Raw genomic sequence first — 20384 nt, 5'->3', positions numbered from 1 at the left:
TCTATGAATTAGCTTGTAACTGGGTCATTTGGAGATCCAGGTCTTTAATTTTAATCTACTTTTGACTTTAATTATAATACGATTTTAACTAATTTAATAACTTTCAAAGTGCCTTATATTTTGAATCCTTCAAATCATTATTTAATTAAAAATATAAAACACTAGGCTACTTCACAACAGCATTAATATAAATAACTAATAGAAATGCCAAATTTTTACACTTTCAAAAAGGATCACACATCATCAGATCTTAAAACTCAATTTTAATTTAAGATTACTATGGGTTTGTAAATTGGCCCCCATACACGCAGGGCAAGGAGAGACAGAAGAAAGAGGCAGAACACTCCAGACTGGGAGGTGGCAGTTCTAATAAGCACGGGAACCTACAGAGGAGGTTTGTCTTGGGTGGCTGCGAGATGCGTCAATCTCCACGCTCTCCCACCAGAACCTTCAACGTTTCCAGAAAGGTCTTAATTGGGTTCAGTCACTTGTTTAGTCCAGATGGTCTCAACAGCATCTTACTCTCTCAAGGCTGCATCCCTGAAACAGCTGCTAGCATGGGAATTGTAGGTGGAACTTACATTCCACAGACAAGGAAGTGGGTAAGGGAGAAGGTGAGGATAAGTGCGGTCTGCTTGCAAGTCAACCAGTGGTCGCATCTTCTCTCCAATCTCCTCCAACAGTTATATCGTTGGAAACAATAATTCTGTCCTTAAGTATAAGTCCTTGACCCAAGGGGACTGCCTACCCAGAATTCCTGTCACAAATCAGGCCATGCCCTGGATACTCCAAAATCCCCTGTCACAGTGGCCCTGAGCCTGCTTCCAAGACCTGTGTGGGCCTCTCTCCTGGTCGAGTCCTCCAGAGGGCCAACTTGTGCAGGTGTGTAAAGTCCTGGACGTGACAAGGTAGACAAAAGAGGTTTTTGGGATGTGCAGACAGAGCTGGGATGAGCAGTCTGGGAAGGCCACACACACGTGTGTGAGCTCCCTCACGAGACAGACAAGCCAAGGGCCAGGGGTTGTCGTACTGCTCTGGAACTCTGAGGCATTCAAGAACTTGAAATTTAACATGTATCCTCCAATATGTTATCCAGGTTATTTATCAACGTGGGTGGATAGAACAAATTTTATTTTAAAGCACGTTAACTTGGTAACTTTTATACGTTTAGACTAGGCTTCTGAACAGCGTCATTATGAACTTTTGAATAAGATAATTCTTTGTTGTAGAGCTCTGTCCTGTGGAAACAGTTCCCCAAATTATGAAATCTTAAAAAGTGCTCCCTGGTACTCATTGGTAGATGATTAATCATATAAAGTTGAAGTTTTAGTTTTTTTTAAAAAGGTGAATAATATCAATTTCATATGGTTTAACCAAATAATCCTCAAAAACATAGATTCTACAGTTTGATGCTGGTGCCATTTGGACCAGACAATTTTGTTGGGAGGCCTGGCCTCTGAACTTAGAATGTTTAGCCGCATAACTGACCTCTGTTTACTAGATACCAGTGGCCTAGCTCTCCACCCTAGTTGTGACAAAAAATGTCCAAATGTCTCCTAGGGGCAAAAGTGTCCCAGTTGATAACCCTAAAAAAGACTGATCTAGAAAGAAAGAAATGCAGCTTAGAAAATGCAGCAAAAAGTTGAAATAACCTACAGGATTTTTTTACATCAGCTTTAGTACATGATGTCAAAGCAGATCAATTCCTGTTACCATTCAATCATTCAATAAATTCGTAGTAAGAGCCTGGGTGGTGCCAGGTACAGCACAAGAAAGGGAGGACACATTAAGGAGGAGGACAGATATAATCACCTGCCTGATGAATGGCCCATCAATTCAGTATCTCTTTTTAAAGTTGCTATCTTTCTTGTCAGTACCAGTGATAACTGAAATAGGCTTTTAGATACCAAGACTTCAATAAAAGACAAAGGGTCCCTGGAAAACTTCCATTTGTAAAACAAAAGGAACCTGCCTGCATTGAAATTTTTTTTTTTTTATTTCCTGTACAGGTGCCAGGTCTTGAGCAGACACCCAATTTATTATTCTGTCATCTGACTTATTAGGGTTGACACAAATCGAGCTGAAATATGCCTGACATGCTACAGTCAAGGCTTTTTTTTTTTTTTTTTTTTTTTTTTTTCACACTTTAGCACGAAGCCAAACTTTCCTCAAGGTGAAGGGAAAGAGGAGAGAAGCTATGGGAGTTAAATTCCCTGCTTTCTATCAGCAAGATGAATATGATCCTCTTCCATCATAGAAGGGGAAAAAACAGCCACAGAGTGCCCACAACTAAAAACAGCTCAGCAAGGGATACAGCTGGGAAATGATTAGCAAGTTCTGGAAAGCCCTTGATTGCAGGAAATAGCACCTACGTTTTTTAAAATGTCCCCACCAGACCTTGAATCATAAAGCTGAACTCCTTCCTCTTTCTCTTCCCAATTCCTGCGTTCTCTCCCAGCCCTCAGCCCCAGCATGTGACTCTGAGCTCTGGAATTCAGACTACAACTCTCTAACTCCCATCCTGTGGGATGAGACATACGTAATATGTATGCATAGAGTGAGCTTACTTTACCACATGGAGATGGAATATTGGGTTGTACAAGGGGCTGTGAATAACCAAATGCGAAACCCCTTTTATTCATTAAGTTTGTATGCAAGACCAAGAAAATGATCTAAATATAAGGGGATATTAGAATCTGCTAATCAACAACCTGTATGTGTACAGAGAGAGAGGTTACTGTTTTCCATATGCTTTATAAATTTCCCCCCAATTGCTGTTTCTCTTGGGTTTTAAGTATGCCTTTTGGCAAATGAAAAACAGCTCATTTTTTATGTGTTTTATGTAACATCTTCTGTCAATACTAGAAATTTGTCCTGTCAATATTTAGTGACTGTAATATTTGGTAAGATACTAAAATACTATTTCAGTACTGATCCTGGATTTTAAAAATATGTAAAGTTAATTTATAATGTAGAAATTTAAAAACAGTAAATGAGAATAAATATTACTTGGGGACTGAGAATTACAAAGCTAACTCATTATCAAAGTCATCTCAGTTTGAATGTTCCCATCATCAAAAGTAGAAAGGTACCACTGGACACATTCTTCATCCTTTATCTCACAGCTACTTTCAGATATGAGAGCATTAGGCTGAATGGACCCTCACATTATCTAGCTTTCACATCCTCTCATTCTCTAATCCTGAATCAAGCAAATGAAATTTGATGTAATACTCTCATTGCAAACTTCAAACTTCAGAGCAACTTTCAGAGTAAGCAGAATTACGTACCCGGTACTCACAGACATCTGCCAACCTGCACGATTTCATAACTGTCATTAGAGCTGTGTGTGCTCTCTGATTTGGCCATATTATGCAAAACTGAAATACAAATTTTAGACATTTTTTTATTTCTAATAATTTGCCATGTATTAGAAAATAAACCAATATTTAAATGAAACCATTCTATATACCCTTACAAGTTCTGGGAAGTTATAAACAAATATATCTGAACTATGTATACTGATTTTTCTGAGGAATTGTGTTATTTCAAAATCTCTTATACCTGCCTAGGAACTTGTAAAGCTACTGCCACTTTTGCTCCATCTAGTGGAATATTGATTTTTGCTCAGTAATAACAAAACACGCAATACAAGCTCTACCTTCTGCAGACAGATGAAATTTGTACTGCACTTTCTTACTGTGAAATGACATTGCATTTATGAAAGAATCATTTATTTAATGTCATCTTACAACAACCACTGAACCACAGACTCGTGCAAACACAATGTGGTGGATTTAGAAGTAAATCTGCTATTTTCTCTACTTTGCAAGAAATAAGTTGCTTCAAGTAATTCAATTACCCTATTGAATAAGCACACAAACCCAGACTAATAAGGGCAAGGAAGCTTGAACTCATTAAGGAAGGAGAGTCCAATAGGAATCTCGGAAATTACACAATTCATAGCAAAGTCTATTTATAATAAGGTTTCCAAGGTAAAGTTAAGAGGAAAGAAGGCATTCTCTTTGGCAAAAATAATTAGCAAACTCCCAGGTTTTCAAAATTTATTTTGTCAGCATGGGGTGTTCTTTTAATAATCTGCTAAGTCAGTAAGATATATATTAATATTGATAATAAACTACCATTATTAACATTACATAAATGAATTTATCTCTTATTTTGGGCAATGGATAACTGTTTATTAAAGGCATCATCCCCAATGACAGGCACTCATTTGTCAGAAGTCTGATGCTGCCAAAGACAGTATTGCCCCTGATACTGAAGTCTAGTGTAAAAATGCAGTACACAATTTTCCTTTATTCTCTAGTCCCACCCCAGGGAGTCAAAAGTATTTCAAAAAAGTTTAATTTCCTCTTCTTTAAATTTTTTTTGATGAATTGAAACTTTCTTGTCAGGAGTGGAAAATTCCATGGCAGCCACGGCCGGTGTAGACATGTATGGTGGAACCTCATAGACGTAGCCCCACAGTAAAAATTGGCAGTGACCCATATGTATTAAAAGTGGAGTGTCCCCAACTTATTTGAAAATTTACCCACTTAAATTATCCCTCCAACCTATTGCAATTTGATTTATAATCTGCTGTTTCAACAGAATAAATGAACCCCTAAAAACAAACATACTGTAGATATTTATATCGGGAATAAAATTTCTCTGGGGAGGATGCAATTTATGGAAGCAGAAACATTGGAAGGAAGTAACAAATTGAAGTCCCGGTTTTCTAATGAAGGATTGGAAATTGAGTTCTGCTTCAACAAGCAAGGAAAAAAAGTTGTAATTATTTTTCACTCGTTAGCATTTAAGTCAGTAGCAGGATATTTCACAAGTTTTAGATAGATTTAAAAAAATACATTTAGTAAATTTTTTGTTAAGTTTCATGTTTTTTTATGGTCACATATGCAAGTAATTGACAGAAAGGCAGATTATCTGCACAATGCGTTTAACTGTGATAAATACATGTATCTGTCTATAACTCCAGGGCTAGATCCGACTAGGAAGGCTGCCTACTGGATTCCAGAAGAGCAAAACAAACGCAGGCCTGCCCAGAATCTGGTTCTTAGGACAGATGGACTTTTATTACACATCACGGTCTGTCCGACAGGCTTGTAAACAAGACAGAATCTTGTCTATGATTAATATTTCCCCTTACATAAAGGTTTGAAAGATACAATATACATTTTTTTCTACCAATATGGTAAGTATGCTACTAATCTTCAAGGTACTTTGAATTTTATGTAATAATTCGAGATCCTCAAATAAACACTGTGTTTCCTCCAAGTCTGCACACAGCATTTCCATTACATGAATGGCAAAGTGGAAAAACATGTTCAGGGCTTCACTTTGATTTCCACGACTTCTCTTGTCAGAGGCCACATGCCTATTTGGAATTAGTATCCAAAGTCTAATGCTTCACGAACGGATTAACAAATGGTATACGACCATTTTTCTTGCAATAGTGTATTTTAAGGAGGAGGAAAGCCCCTGTAGAAAGCTGGTGTAGAAAATGAAATTAGTCCCTTGGAGAGGATATGATCAATGCCGTGTTAATCTAACCTTCAGCTGTTAACGATTTGCATGAGGATTCCCCTTGATGCTGCGGCTTCAACTGAAATATTGTTCTAAGAATTTCTGTGAAATCCCCCTTCTCGTCTTTGGCTGAAAGGAGATCGAGGGAAGTGGACCCTGAGGCTCAACTTTCCTTCTCTGCCTCTATCTGCGTAATTTTTAAAAATAGCAACAAAATAAATGAAAACATTTTAAAATTTCGTTTTCAAATCATTTGTTTTGCTGCCATCTTCCAGATAAAAGACTAGGAAAAAGAAAACCTTTTGCAAAGCTTGCAAAATGATCCATATTTCATAACTTAGAAGAGTGAACAAGAACGAAGCAATTTACTCTTCTCATTCAAAATACAGCTCTAGAAAAATAGGCTCCAAATTCAAGTTCACAACCTTTTACCTTTCTTTCAAAGGGCGCCAGAGTTCACAGCTTGTGTTAGCTTAAGGGGTGTTATGAGTAGTGGGATGAGAAGAAAAAAAAAACTGCAGTCATCCCTGAAGGGCTGGTTTGTTTTGGTTCCTCTCTCTCTTTCTCCCCCCAACCCCCACCCCTCCCTCTCTTTCAGTCTCTCTCTCTCTCTGTACCTTTTTTTTCTTATCACAGCGTTGAACAGAAATAGAGACCTAAGAATGCAGCTGACTTTTCTCGTTGTTACAGTATTATGACAAGAGAACAATCTAATTTCACTTGTGACCAAAGTTAAACTTAAAAAGCTAAAAGAAACACTGCAGCATTCATTTCACTTGATATCTCCCTGAGTTCTTAATAAATTCATTCCAACTCAACAAAAGATGTGATCCATAAGTGTACCTGCAGGGCACTTAGTCATCCAGTTATTTTTATAGTTGATCAATCATCTGATTTCCATAAATTTATACACTAAATTTTCTTACACTGAACTACAGTAAACAACTGGGTATTTTTCAATAACCAAATATACACAGCCCTTGAGTATGCTGAAGGTTTTTCTTGTTCAATTCTGTTCAAGGGAGAGATGAAATAGAGAAAATTATGTATAACCGTTAATTCTTATTTAGAATATTCTGGAAATTAACTGCAAATAATTTAAGATATTATCCTTCACTTCTGACAGCAATGTGCAACCAAATGAGTAGTTTTTCAGAGAACCATTACTATTATGATTATATCATTGTTATTTTATAACTATTAACCTCTTTTTCATAGTAGCAAATATGAAAAATATTTTACCTTTAGTTTACTTCCTATCTAAGCAAGTTTACACAATTAAATGAAATTATTTTACTGTTTCTCAGATATCTTTAAGTTTGCATTTTATTTTTAAAAAATCCACCTTGGTTTCCCACTGGGCGGTTCATACAAACATTCCAAAGCAATGAGCACTGGGCAGAAGTAAAGCTCTTAAAACAGTAAAAGAAGCAATGGGTGGGAAGCAGGAATGAGAACATTCATCAGTAAAGCAAAGCACAGACTTCTTAGGGAAATCTTCCCTCGCCTGCTGCTCTTTGGAAAATTCTCGGGTACTAAAGAGCCTTCCATTCATTGATATCTCCTCTAAACACATTAAAAGTTACTCCTTCTCAACAGTACCAGGTCATCTATTGCTCACTGTTGTTTGGTCTCATCATCCTCAGACTTGATCATCAATATAACACTCTAAGAAAATTAAATTTTAAAAAAACCTATCACGTACTGGACATCATTCCAGGCAGAAGACTCTAAAGAAAGAACACCTCTTTTTCTCAAGTTGCACGCAAGCTAGCAAGAAGAGCTGAGCGGCAAACTGGTGAGCTTACGGTCATGAGACAAGTGTACATATGGGGTAAGCGCAATACTCCACAGTGAAGAGAGCCCCCAGTGAAGGGGTGCATCACGGAGGCTTGGAAAACAGGCACGATTTGCTCAAGAGTATGCCTCTTTGAGAGCAGTCTATGCTTAGACTTAAGAAATGAATGGGAGTTGGCCACGTGGATGGTCACATGAAAATCTGGGTCATAGCAAGTAGCAGAGTGTGGTAGGAGCAACTACTGCAAAGGGGGAAGGAGAATAAAGGGGCCAGAAGCAAGGCCGGATAGACAGACGCCTCCACAGATCAAGAAAGAAACTGTCCACAGGCAACATGGAACCTGTAAAGAGTTTCCACCCGATTCACATTATGGAAATGTTTGGCTGCAAGTAAGTAGCACTAGAAACAGGGGTACCACTTAGTTGACCACCAGTAATCCAGAACTTTGTGTGATTTAACTGGGGAATGTCTGCACCCCAGACTGCTACAGCATGTGAATCTGCCTGAGGCAAAATCAATTTTCTAATAGTGAACTAGAACATCGCTCAGGGCTGGGACGAGGGTAAGGCAAGTGAAGCACTTGCCTTGGGCACAGAATTTACGGAGGCACTGATAAACTCAGTAACCAAGAGAAATAATATTTAGAGCAATATTTTAAATAACAATAATCCATGATGAGCAAAATCAAAAATTTAAATAATGACAGTAACTGAGTTCTTTGGGGATATATGTACAAATAGACTAATTCCCCATACAGTGGGTTTCTTTTTCATTTTATTTGGAGAATTTCAGTTTATTCAGTCAATGTGGGTAACCATCTAACTCACCTTGGAAGCCGAGACAGAACACCGGCTGACACTGATGTTAATGCATCATCCAAATGACCGGGTGGCTTCCCTTTATGAATCCAGCTGACAAGCAGTTCAAGAAGCATCAAGGAAATGAAAAGTGGAGTTGCCTGGAAAGGAAATTGCAGAAAAGAGATGCGACTGGGCTCAGTATGAAATTCTTCCAAGTTTTCTGGTTAGTCATTCCCGAAGTGGGAGGCCCAGAGTGATATCTCAGAGCAGAAGAAGGTATATATTCCCGCCCTAAAGGATCATTTCCTCCCAACAGGCAGAGAAATCTGATTATTTCAGACACACACTAAACAGGTGCTCAAATTCTATCATCTAATTTGGACATGAAATACAGATTTAACCATGATAATTCTATCACGAAGATAATAAGGTTAGGAGGGACGTGTTTCAAGTTAGGTCTGAAAAATACATTTTAAAATGACTGCAATAATAAGTCTGTTATCTACATGACTAAGGTAGGTTTACTTTAAAAGACCTTCCTTAAGGATGCACACGATTCTAGTCTTTCACACTGGAATTACAGGAATAACACTGAAAACTATAGGAACAAAAAAATGCTTCTGAGTATTGCAGAGAATAAGGTCATTTTAAATGCTTGTTTCTGACATCATTCAAATTTTATTCTTTCAGTTGGTTTTTTTCTTATATAATGTTTTAGACTCCACTATTAATGACAAATATTGGACTAGGATTGGTATTATAATATGAAAGTAATGAGTTCTGAGGATACTAGTACCACATATTTTTCTGAAAAAAAAAAAACAGAAAGAAGTAATATCAAATCCTGAAAAAGTTATGGGTTTCACTCATTTGGAAGCTGATTGTGAGTCTTGAAGTTTTCTAAACTCAACTCCCAAGAACATACTCTCTGATGTCATTTTTTTTTTCTATTTCTGGTCTGAGCTAGTAAGTGTTGTAGGAACAACTGTAACAGGGAGGGGAACTTCAGTACTCAAGTTCTAATTCTGGATATTTCCACATCTAATCATAGCCAGGAACCAGGAGTGAAAAGAGCCTCTGAACACTTCTGAGTTTCAAAGAAAACTTGGTGTAAGTTCAAACTTAGGAAGTCAGGGTTGAACTCAGTCAGCTGTGTATCCATTCTTCAGAACTACTTGACTAAAATAAGGAGGAAATAGTTTCCTGGGAGGTGGTAGACAAGTTTTCCCTTTAGAAACAAAACTGTTATGAATGTCATATAACCATTACATCCTGAGCTTGTGAGGGCTGAATCTGTAATGCTGCTGTGTCCAGGAAAACTTTTAAAAATTTTATCCTATTCTGGAGTGATATTTCAAGGAAGAAAAGCCTAATAGAAGATGGTTGTGGATATTGTACAGGAATTCAGTTCAAGCAGAAATTCTACTTTTGCTCCGTGCTTTTATGAAACTGAATTAACTTTTATTAGAATTTAATTATTTGAAGAACAAAAGTGAACAAAAGCCCTGAATGTCTTTTACTTACTTTTTATTAAGAGAAAAGCAAGAGCAGCCTCTTCCCAGATAGTCTCACCTTTTGCACATAATTAGGCACGTCTTCTACGGTCCGGAATGACGTCTCATTGGGCTTCATCATGTAAAACATCATGCGAATTCCCTGGGAAACTGAAACATCCTGTTGGGCTTCTGGGTTCTTCATCTCTGCCCTTGTCTGATTCCCAGCTGGAGAGTATTTGTGATTCAGTGGTTGAAGCCAGAGGCTGAACAAAGAGGACAAGATGTGCTGCACAGATCAAGCCCTTTGTCAGAGAACAGCTAGAAACAAAGCTCCATAGAACACAGCCAACAGCAGAGTCTGTGTTGAGAGACAGGAAAACACAAGGATCAGGAACGAGTTCAGAGTTCAGTGGGCGCTGTCCCAGAAACAGGGCGCGTGGGGGAGGGGAGGGGGAGGGGATCGTGCCCAAATCAAACACAAACAGTGGAGTTCTGCTGCAGGTGGAGTAACTGATCATTAAAAAAGAAAAACAGGCAAACAAAAAAACTGCACATGATACCTCCTTGGAAAGGAGAAGGTAAAAAAATGATAGCAGGTGAAAGTTCACTCTGAAAAAGTGGACAGAAATTCAAAACTCAATCACATGAGGAAAATACATTTTTTCCTGTCCCTTTTGAAATTCACATTGTGTTCAGGTTTGTAGTCTCCCCCCAGAGCCCTATTTCCTGAGAAGACAAGGTGCTTGAATCTCACTTAGGAAGACTGAGCTTGAAAGTCACTAAGCACTGAAAACATCTTACTGGCGATTGCCTATGTGTTTCTGTATCATGTTCACTTCTGAATGTTTGCAAACCAGTTTAGGGGCATTTGGCTCATTAAATGCTCTGCGTTGTCTAATGGAACCTTGACTATTCACATCTGTATTCTTAGCACCAAGGGGGCCTCTGAGTGAAGAAGCTGTTGAAATGTTTCTGAGAAAACTTATCTCAGTTTTCCAGGAGAAGCATAGGTTGATTTGGCCTTTCAGGTAGACTAGAGGGCACTTAATTGACTGCATCACCACTGAATAAGCAGAGCTTTCTCAATTAGACTCAGGCCTTCCACCTGGAATAGCTGTGGTCATCTTTTGGCTACCTCCTCATCTTTTAGTATGTTTGTATAAATTTAATTAAATTATTAATACATTATTGTTTTAGGAGAAATAAATAGACACTATAGATAAGCAACAAATAAATCACCAGCCAGAGACGCTGTCAACATTTTGGTATGTGTATAATCAGTTTCACTATCATGTGCTGTACTTGCTGCTAAAAATCACTGTATAATGGGGAAGAACAAATCTGACCCAATATTGGATCTGTTTGGTTTTTTTTTTTAACTTTAACATTTGTATTCTATTGCTTTTGCTACAAGTTAATCACTAAAGGGATGTTGCCTATAAATTCAAATTATTCATAACAGCACATCTCTGGGAACCCTGCCTCCCATATAATGAGTGTTAAGCTAAAATACCTTTGCCTAGCTCATAGGAAACACGCTGGCCAGGCCCACCTGTGAAAAGCTGCAGGAAGGAAGAACTGAATGTATCCAGAACCAGGATTTTACCCTCTCCCCTTCCAGTCTAAAAGAAGCCTGGGTTCTAACTCAGGGAAGATGCTTCTTTGAGATACTACTCCACCATATTCTCAATCTGCTGGCTTTTTGAATAAAGTCTCTATTCCTAGCCCCAACAACTCATCTCTCAACTTATTGGCCTGTCATGTGGTGAGCAGCACAAGCTTGAACTCAGTAACTACTGTACTATGCATGTTTGTGCAATAAAAACCACAGAGCTTATGAAAAAGAGATTAGACTGCAACAACTCAACAACTTAATGATCCATAAGGAGAAAAAAGTCAGAACCTAGTAAAACTAGTAGCACACTTTTACACACAGATGTTATGTGCTAAAGAAATGCATAAATATTACAATAAATATGGTACTTCACCTTGCAAAAGACCTGACCTGTATTTGTGGAAATGGGCATTGGAAGAGTTACAGATTGCGAGTTACTGTGGAGAATTGGAAAAAGGCTTATCTGAAATCAGACTAGAAGTTATAAAACCAGACATGGCTACCATGGCTCATAACACATAGGTGGACTGAGGATACTGGTTGATGTTTAAGGCATGTGCACATATATGCATTTTGTGCAGTTCACTTGAGTGCAGAGAGGGAATGGAAAAAGGTACTATGGCTTCTCCCTTCTTCTGCCAACCAGTCTCCCAGCAGTACTTCCCCTTGGCTTAAGGTAGTTCAAAGCCAGGTGAGGGAGGAACTCAGGAAAGGAAATCTGCCCCCTGGAGAGCACAGCAGGGAAGGAGAGGGGTAGGAATGGATCTGAGGGAAAAGTCTCTCAAGGACGAACACACCATCAAAACTTCCTTAACTGCGTCTCCATCATTATGCAATTCAGTATAGTCTTCCAGTTGGGCTAATAAATTTAATGCAGCAATGAGCATCATGTCATAAATGTCTTGTGCATTTGTGTACATTTTGTATTAAATAGATCCCTAGCAGTGGAATTATGTGGTTGAAGGGTTTATAAAATTTATATATTTTTTAATTTTATATATATTCTTATTGAAATATAGTTTAGCTTACAATGTTATGTCAATTTCTGGCGTACAGCATAACACTTCAGTCATACATGAACATACATATATTCGTTTCATATTCTTTTCCACCATAAGTTACTACAAGATATTGACTATAGTTCCCTGTGCTATACAATATGAACTTGTTATTTATTTTATATATATATATATATAGTTAGTATCTGCAAATGTCAAACTCTAAATTTATCCCTTCCCACCCTCTTCCCCCCACCCTGGTAACCACAAGCCTGCTTTCTTTCTGTGAGTCTGTTTCTGTTCTGTAAATAAGTTTGTCTTTTTTTTAGATTCCACATATAAGTGCTATCATATAGTATTTTTCTGATTTGATCATTTTCTTTTCTATTAGCTTAGTTTCTTTTTGGTTTTTGTGACTCAATTGTATACTTTTGATTTGTGTTTCCCCTGTTTTTCAAGTATGTTAACCCCTTACTATATTTGTTTGCTTTAGACTGGTAGTCATGTAGGCTCAAACACATCCTAAAAAGAATGAAAAAAAAAAAAAAAAAGAAGAGAGAGGAAAAAAATTTGTATTTTCTTGCTCTTCTCTCCCACTTTTTATGATTTTGATGTCTTTTTTTTTTTTTACATCTTCTTGTTTATTCTCTTGCAAATCATTGTAGTTATTGCATTTCCAATTATGGTTTTCTCACTTCTATAGCTTCCTGTTTATTTTCTATTTAGAGTAGACCTTTCAACATTTCTTTTAGGATAGGTTTAGTATTGAAGAATTCTTTTAGTTTTTGCTTGTCTGTGAAACTCTTTATCTCTCCTTCTACTCTAAAGAATAGCCTTGCCAGACAGAGTATCCTAGGTTGCAGCCTTTTCTCATTCAGGACTTCAACTATATCTTGCCACTCCCTTCTGGCCAGAGTATTTGTGTAGAGAAATCAACTGAAAGCCTTATGGGGATTCCCTTGTTAACTAACTCTTTGTTTTTCTCTTGCTGCCTTTAGAATCCTTTCTTTATCTTTAACTTTGGCCATCTTATTTATAATGTGTCTTGGTATAGGTCTATTTGGGTTCTTCTTATTTGGGACCCTCTGTGCTTCCTGTACTTGGATATCTTTGGGTTTGGAACATTTTCAGTCATGATTTCTTCAAATACCTTTCAATCCCCTTTGCTTTTTTTTCCCCCTTCTGGGACCCCTATGATGTGTAGGCTGGCATGCTTTATATTATCCCATAGGTCCCTTATGTTGCTTTCACTGGTTTTTACTTGCTTTTCTGTCTGTTGTTCTGATAAGGTGATTTCTGTCATCCTGTCTTCTAAGGCACTTAGTTCTTCTGCATTATCTGGTCTGCTTTGACTGCCTTTAGCTCAGCTCTTATCTCAGCCATTGAGTTTTCTGTTTTTAATTGGCTCCTCTTTCTAATTTCTATTTCCTTTTCATAGTTTTCTCTGTCTGTATTCATAGTCTCTCTCATTCTTCAGTGCTTTTTTCATCCCCTTTTGAAGTCATGATCTAGTAGACTGTAAAAGTCTATCTCATTGATCGTTCTTTCAGGAGACTTCTGTTGTTCTTTTAATTGGGAGTGGTTCCTCTGCTTCTTCATTTTACTTATATTTCTCTGGCTCTACGGATTTAGGAGTATCAGTTATCTACTGTGGTCTTGAAGGGCTGTTTCATATTTTGTTTGTTTTTATTTAAAGTGGGAGCATTTCTGTGTAGACTGTGTACATCTAATAGTTTTGTTGTAGGGTTGTTCTCAGTACGGATGTTTGCCATGTCTTTCTTCTGGTGTGTTGGCTGTTATCCCTTTGATGGAGGTGTGGTTGGTGTTGTGGTGATCAGAGTCTGTCCTGATTGTTGTTGTTGAGCAGGGCCTCCTTTTTTGTTCTGTGGTTGTCACAGCCTTGACAGGGGCCGGGTCTGCTCCCCTGTTGCTGGAACAGAGGCTCCTAGACCCGTTTCTGAGCTGTGGTGTGTGGTAGACAGGCTTGGAGCACTTTAGCTGGGAGGAAGAGTTGGCAGGAGACGTCCACTGGGAGGTCCCCTCTGTGGTGTTGTCTGTCACTTGTTATGTGGGCTTACAAAGTACTCTTTGTTGACACTGCCTTTGTCCCTGCCTTAGCTGTGGGAATGTCAGCCACCCACTCTGATGTCCCCCAGGTTCTGGGCCCCAGGAATCACCAGTGCAGGTCTGCCAATGTCAGATGCTAGGACCCACCGTAGCAAGCATGTGGTCACACAGCTGCATCTGTGGTGACCCACAAGGTCAGAGCAGATCCCAGTTCCATCTCCACTTAAGGTATGGTCCGCCAGCCTGTTGTAGATACCTGAACTCACCCACACCGTGTGCCAGAACTCCACTCACTACCTGTTCCTCCAAGAGGCACAGGTCCACAAAAAGCCCAGAAAAAGCAAATCCACTCTCTCTGCCTGGGGCTGTTAGGAAATCTCAGCCCTGCCTGTGAAGCTGCAGGGCCACTGGGTGTGGATGCAGCTTTCATCCCCACCTCTGCACAGCAGTGATGACTATGACCGAGCCCCACCTCTCTACTTGCAAGAACACACCGACAATGGAGGCAAAAGGAGAAAGCAGCTACGGTGTGGCTGCCTTGCAATGCCCCCCCTCCCCCAGCACACACACACACCATCAGCAGTGCTTTTTTATGGGGGTCCTAGGCTGTTGCATTCCATACACACAGCCAGCCAGAGCTCACACCACCCTCCAGTCCCGAGGCTGCCTCTGTGCAGTGGGCCCCAGCCTTCTGCCCAGGCTCCTCACCGATCTCCAACAGCCAGTCTCAGCTTGTCCCTGCCGACTCACATCTAGGGCTGGGGATCGCAGAGACCCTCTGTGTCACTTTCCATTAGTTCTGTCTGCCAAGCAGCTGCCACTTACTCCTCCAAAACTCAGTAGCTCTGCTTCTGTCCCCGCTGACCTCCCAGCTGGAGAGTGGACATCCCAGCCTGAGGGTGCCTTTCTTTCTATGCTGCTCCCAACCTGCAGGACGGGTCCTGCACCAAATTTTTCTTATTTCTTTTTTTTTCCCTCCTTTTATTTCTCTTATCAGATTTTGTGAGAATCCTCCTGTATTTTGAAATGAAAGATACTCTGCCAGAGTTCAGTAGGTGTTCTGTGTGATTCAGTGGGTTTCTAGATGAAATTCTTGGTCTATTTGTGGGAGAGGGTGATCTGTGAGCCTCTCTACTCGCCATCTTGGCACCTCCTCTATATCCTATTTTATTACAGGTTACTTACAAGCCGTTGAACACAGCTCCCTGTGCTCGAAAGTAGGACCTTGTTGTTTACTTATTCAGTGCATAGTGGTTTGTATCTGCCAAACCCAAACTCTCAATTTATCCCTCCCTCTCCCCTCACCTCCCTCACCTCCACATCGGTAACTATTAGTTTGTTTTCTACATCTGTGAATCTCTTTCATTTTGTGAATAATTTAGTTTGTGTCATTTTCTTTAGATTCCACATATAAGTGATAGCATATATTTGTCTTTCTCTGACTGACTTACTTCACTTAGTATGATAATCTCTAGGTCCATCCATGTTGCTGTCAATGACATTATTTCATTCCTTTTTATGGCTGAGTAGTATACGTATACACACACACACACACATATACACCACATTTTCTTTATCTGTTCAGCTTTCCTTATCTTGGCTCTCTTCTCCTTGACCTATTTTACTCCAGTTTTACCAATGAGTTCAAAGCCCAACCAAAGGATGATTTCCATATACAGATTCTTCAACCATGCTCATATGCATAAACAATACTCACTTTAATTTAAAAACCATGTATACTATATTCATTTTACTTCCACAACAAAATTTCTATAGTTCAAACACTGAAAACATAAAATTTTATAATTTGCACATTATTATGAAGAATCTCATTATGGAAGTCATTGAAAGGCTATATTGTTCTCCTATGTTAATATACAGTACAGTAAGCATATGTTTTAATAGTAAGAAACTGCTAAACTGTTTTCCAAAATGTATGTACCTTTGAGCATGCTTTATAGCAGTTCGTATACTCAGGACTGTTTTTATTTTTTATCCTCTTTTTCAGATCTATATGGCGGCATAATTTGTGTAGAGTATGTAAGTTGTCACAATGCAAAGTTTATTATCTTCATTCCTATTGTATTTCTATATATTTTGAGGGCATTTTTTAGAATATAGCTATGTTTTGCCAAAAAATTTAACACTGTCTCTAAGAGTCTTCAAATCCTTTGTATTAATACTTTCCATTAGAAAATGGCACCGTATGACACTTAAATCACTCTCTCTGTTTTCTTAGATCAGATTTTATTACTTTTGGCCAAAGTCCTTTCCACGATTCAGAAGGCAAAGATCAGGTAGAACATGATCTTTAAAGAAATTTATGGCATGCACTTGAGTTCAGAACATTAAAAAACAAATAGTATTTCAGAAGTTAGTTCTTTAAAATCCCATCAAGCTAATACATCTCATTGTTATTTTAACAGTAGTCAGAGCCAAAAGAGCAACTCCAAGTGCTGCACTCATATCAGTGTCAGAATGTATGTAACTTGCTCTTTATAGGATTGATTTTGAGTCAACGTTGGAATTAATCCAAATGCACAGTGCAGAATAAAAAAATGTGGAAAATCTCAAGAGCATTTCTTGAAATAGCTCATGAGAGTCTCCAGAAACAGGACGATTTCTTTTGGAAAATGTTTGGAAATCACAAAATAATGCATATACCTCTTAAAGATTAATCTTGTGTGTAGTAAATTTTTTAAAGGTTCTGACAAGTCCAGCAGCAAATGCATTAATTTTAATTCGTTCGACTTACAGTTTCTCAACTGTAATTTACTATAGAATTCCTGTTAATCTACACTTGCAAACACCTCTGAGAACGTGTATTACATAGTGCATGGTTTGGGAATTGCTGTCTTACTTAGGATCTCTACAGTGCCATCTCTCTGGTGGGGAAAAAATGGACACCTATCTTTGGTAATAGTAATTAATGCCCACTTATTGAAAAAAAATCACTATAAAAGACTTGTATATTCCTAAAAATAAGTAAAAAGACAAGATTAGTTAGTGTTCTACAATACATACAAAAGTGTGTTTCTAATAACACCAGCAGATCAGACAAAGCCCTTTACCTAAATATCCATCACAGGAACTGCTGCCTGCTGATGAAAGGACCTGTGAACCTTCTTTTATAAAACAGAGTTGAAGCAATTCATCTAAGACGTAAATCCAGTTCTTATCATCCTCTAGGACATGTGGTTAAGAATCTCTCTCTAGTTTCAGGACTAAGAATAATGTGTTTCTCCTGAACAGCATTTGAGTTACTTAACTTTATGGATGCTATGAATCACCTACCTAATCATGTTTCCCACTTCAGATGGTTTAATATGTAGCTTAGAGCCAAATTCATGACATAAATCCAGCAAGTGTGTAGGATTCAAGCGGTGGCATATTAAACTCACCCCTGGATCCACATTGATTCTGCTCATATTTTTCCTGTTTAATTTTTATCCCCTTTTTCATTCTATTCTATTAAGTGTTATTGAGTGTATTGGTGTAAGATATTTCAATTTCTTCTTGTCATGAGGTAAAGATTTTTTTTACAGTTAATAGATTAGTTAATAAGTGAAAAAAAGCAATTCTATAGTTAGATAGTGTCTCATTTTGATAGGCATTCTTAGGAGACACCTGTAAAATTTTATTATCTTCACAAAAGCATAGATTGCAATTAAGAAGAGCCAACAATGAATGGACTCACACTGCTGGTGATACCAGTGGAAAAAACTGGAATGTTTCAAGGCACTGAGTCATTATCCAAGCAAACTGATGTATTTTTCATTTACTTTAATTTTTAAATTTCAATCACCATCTCCCAAAATAAAGACATCAATACCTTTGAATCATAGTTGACATTTACTTCAGACTTTTTCTTGGGGAAAAAGGATTAAGTTTACTCAGTGTTTTGTAAAAGGAACTGTGCTGCAGTATACTTCAAATATACAACTGTGATGTTTGGATTCTCATTTTGGGTCACAACAAAAAAGGGTCTACAGTAGTACTAGAAAAAATAATTCTCAGTAACATATGTCTCTACATCACTTCCCCATGTCTTCCTCCAGGAAGTTCAGGAATCCTACCTGGGGGTCGGTGTTCCTGGTTGGAAAAGGACAGTCCCACCTTGCTGGTGTAACCCCTGCCCTCGAGGCTGAATGACTCCACAACACAATGACTCCACAACACAATGACTCCAGAATTCGCCTTATAATCAATCACTGTTCTGTTGCTGCCATCACCTAATCAAGAACTCTTCTGTTTCAGCTGAAATCAGAAATTTCTCAAAAATATCTTCTGTTCATTTTTGCTACCGCTTCTGGAACATTACTGAGCATCACTGTCACCTGTCCTGTCCAAAGGGATGAACTGGATGCCTCATGATCTGCCTGCTGCTTTTTCACTCATGGAAAAAACCTCTGGAGGCATAGGGGTTCTTTAAAAGAAGAAACCTCACACAAATATATCCAAAGCCACATACCTTCTACCTCGTCCCCACTCCCTCAAGAACTACATCAAAATGTAAAACTTCTACTCTTCAAAAGTCACTGTTATGAGAATGAAAAGACAACCTCAGACTGGGAAAAATGTTTACAAATTCTGTATTTAATAAAAGACCCAGATCCAGAATAAACAAATAACTCTGAAAACTCAAAACTCAAAAGCAACCTAATTTTAAAAAACTGAGCAAGAGATTTGAAGAGACTCTTCACCAAAGATCATTCAAATGGCAAATCAGTATTTAAATAATGCTCAGTGTCATTACTAATTAGAGAGATGCAAATTTAAATGGCTACACACCAATCAGAATGGATAAAATTCACAGGACTGGCGATAGCAAGCATTTGTGAGGATGAAAGGAACTGAGTCTCATACTCTACTGGTGGGAATGCAAAATGGTACAAATCACTATGGAAGACTGTTTGGCAGTTCTTCTAAAAAAAAATTAAACACAGACTTACCTTATGACTTATCTATTTAACTCCTAGAAATGCACTGAAAAAAAGGAAAGTATATATCCATACAAATACTTGCACACATGTTCATAGCCCACTTATTTGTATTTTTAACAGACAAATCACACTAATCCATAGATTCATTATGTAACATGCTGGATGTTCCCAATTCTATAGTGGCTTTCTGGGGAATATTCAGTTGTTCTGTCAAATTGCACTGTGCAGCCTACATCTGGGAATCTACTTCGATGCTTCCAGCTTTTTTTTTTACTTCCCATATCTAAGTTAACATCAACTCCTGTAAGTTCTACCAGCAAACCAATGTAGTATCACAACCTACCAGTGGGTTGTGAAATCAATATAGTGGCACTTGAGAAGAATTTCAAAAACAAAATAGGACAACAAAAACAAAAGGTAACAAAATTATTTCAAAATATCAACATTTCTGACCAGTTATAAAATTAAGCATCATTTTATGAAATTCTGTTTCAGTCACATACATGCCCCTCACAGATACACACATCTCATAGGTTGAAACTTTATTTTTGTTTAAATGTAAGTTGCAGTTAAAAAAAAAAAAAGACTCAGAAAGAGTGCTCCTATTCTGACTCCTTTTCATTTTCTCTCTAACATGCTTTGGATCCAATACCTGCACAGTAACTAGAAAAGTATTTTTAGGATGCTAATCATATCAATCCTTTATCCGCCTCAAAATTTTACATTCCCTTTTATTGCTTTTGGAACAAAATGAGATCACACCCCCATGCCCACCTACCTGGACTGGAGTACTGAACGTGGACCGACCCACCCTATCCCAGCGACAACCTCCCCGCATGCCCCGCCCCCTTCACCTCCCTCCTTGTGATCCTTCTGTTGGTATCTCAAATGCATCTTGGCACCTTTGAGCTTGTTTTTCCCTCTTCCTTGAATAGTTTCCCCAGCTCCTTGGACTCTTTAGATACTTCTTATTCTTCCTGAATGATGTCAATATGCCCTCCTTCAAGTGGTCTTCTTTGAATACAAACCAGCTCCTGGATATTTCTACTTGAATACTAACTGCGTGTTGAGACCTGAATATGTCAATATTGAGCTCATCATTATTTTCCCTGCTCCCCGCCTC

At 38.3% G+C, this 20384-nt stretch overlaps 1 protein-coding gene across 3 annotated transcripts in view; it reads right to left on the bottom strand.

The window, feature by feature from the left end:
* Window positions 1-10002, bottom strand: part of AGMO (alkylglycerol monooxygenase) — a 285767-nt gene extending 275765 nt beyond the window's left edge. The window contains exons 1-2 of one of the 3 annotated variants that reach the window (XM_031454981.2): window positions 9715-10002; window positions 8170-8300 (exon numbers count right to left, since the gene is read on the bottom strand). In XM_031454981.2, the coding sequence (XP_031310841.2) occupies window positions 8170-8300; window positions 9715-9840 (257 nt within the window). In that variant the 5' untranslated portion in view covers window positions 9841-10002. Of the gene's footprint in view, window positions 1-3290; window positions 3381-8169; window positions 8301-9666 lie in introns of those variants that run through there. The other 2 variants (XM_031454982.2, XM_031454983.2) reach the window with 2 other exon arrangements.
* Window positions 10003-20384: the final 10382 nt, after the last annotated feature.

This window comes from Camelus dromedarius, chromosome 7 (assembly GCF_036321535.1).
Source record: "Camelus dromedarius isolate mCamDro1 chromosome 7, mCamDro1.pat, whole genome shotgun sequence".
Lineage (NCBI taxonomy): Eukaryota > Metazoa > Chordata > Mammalia > Artiodactyla > Camelidae > Camelus > Camelus dromedarius.
This window is presented reverse-complemented; position numbering and strand designations above follow the sequence as displayed.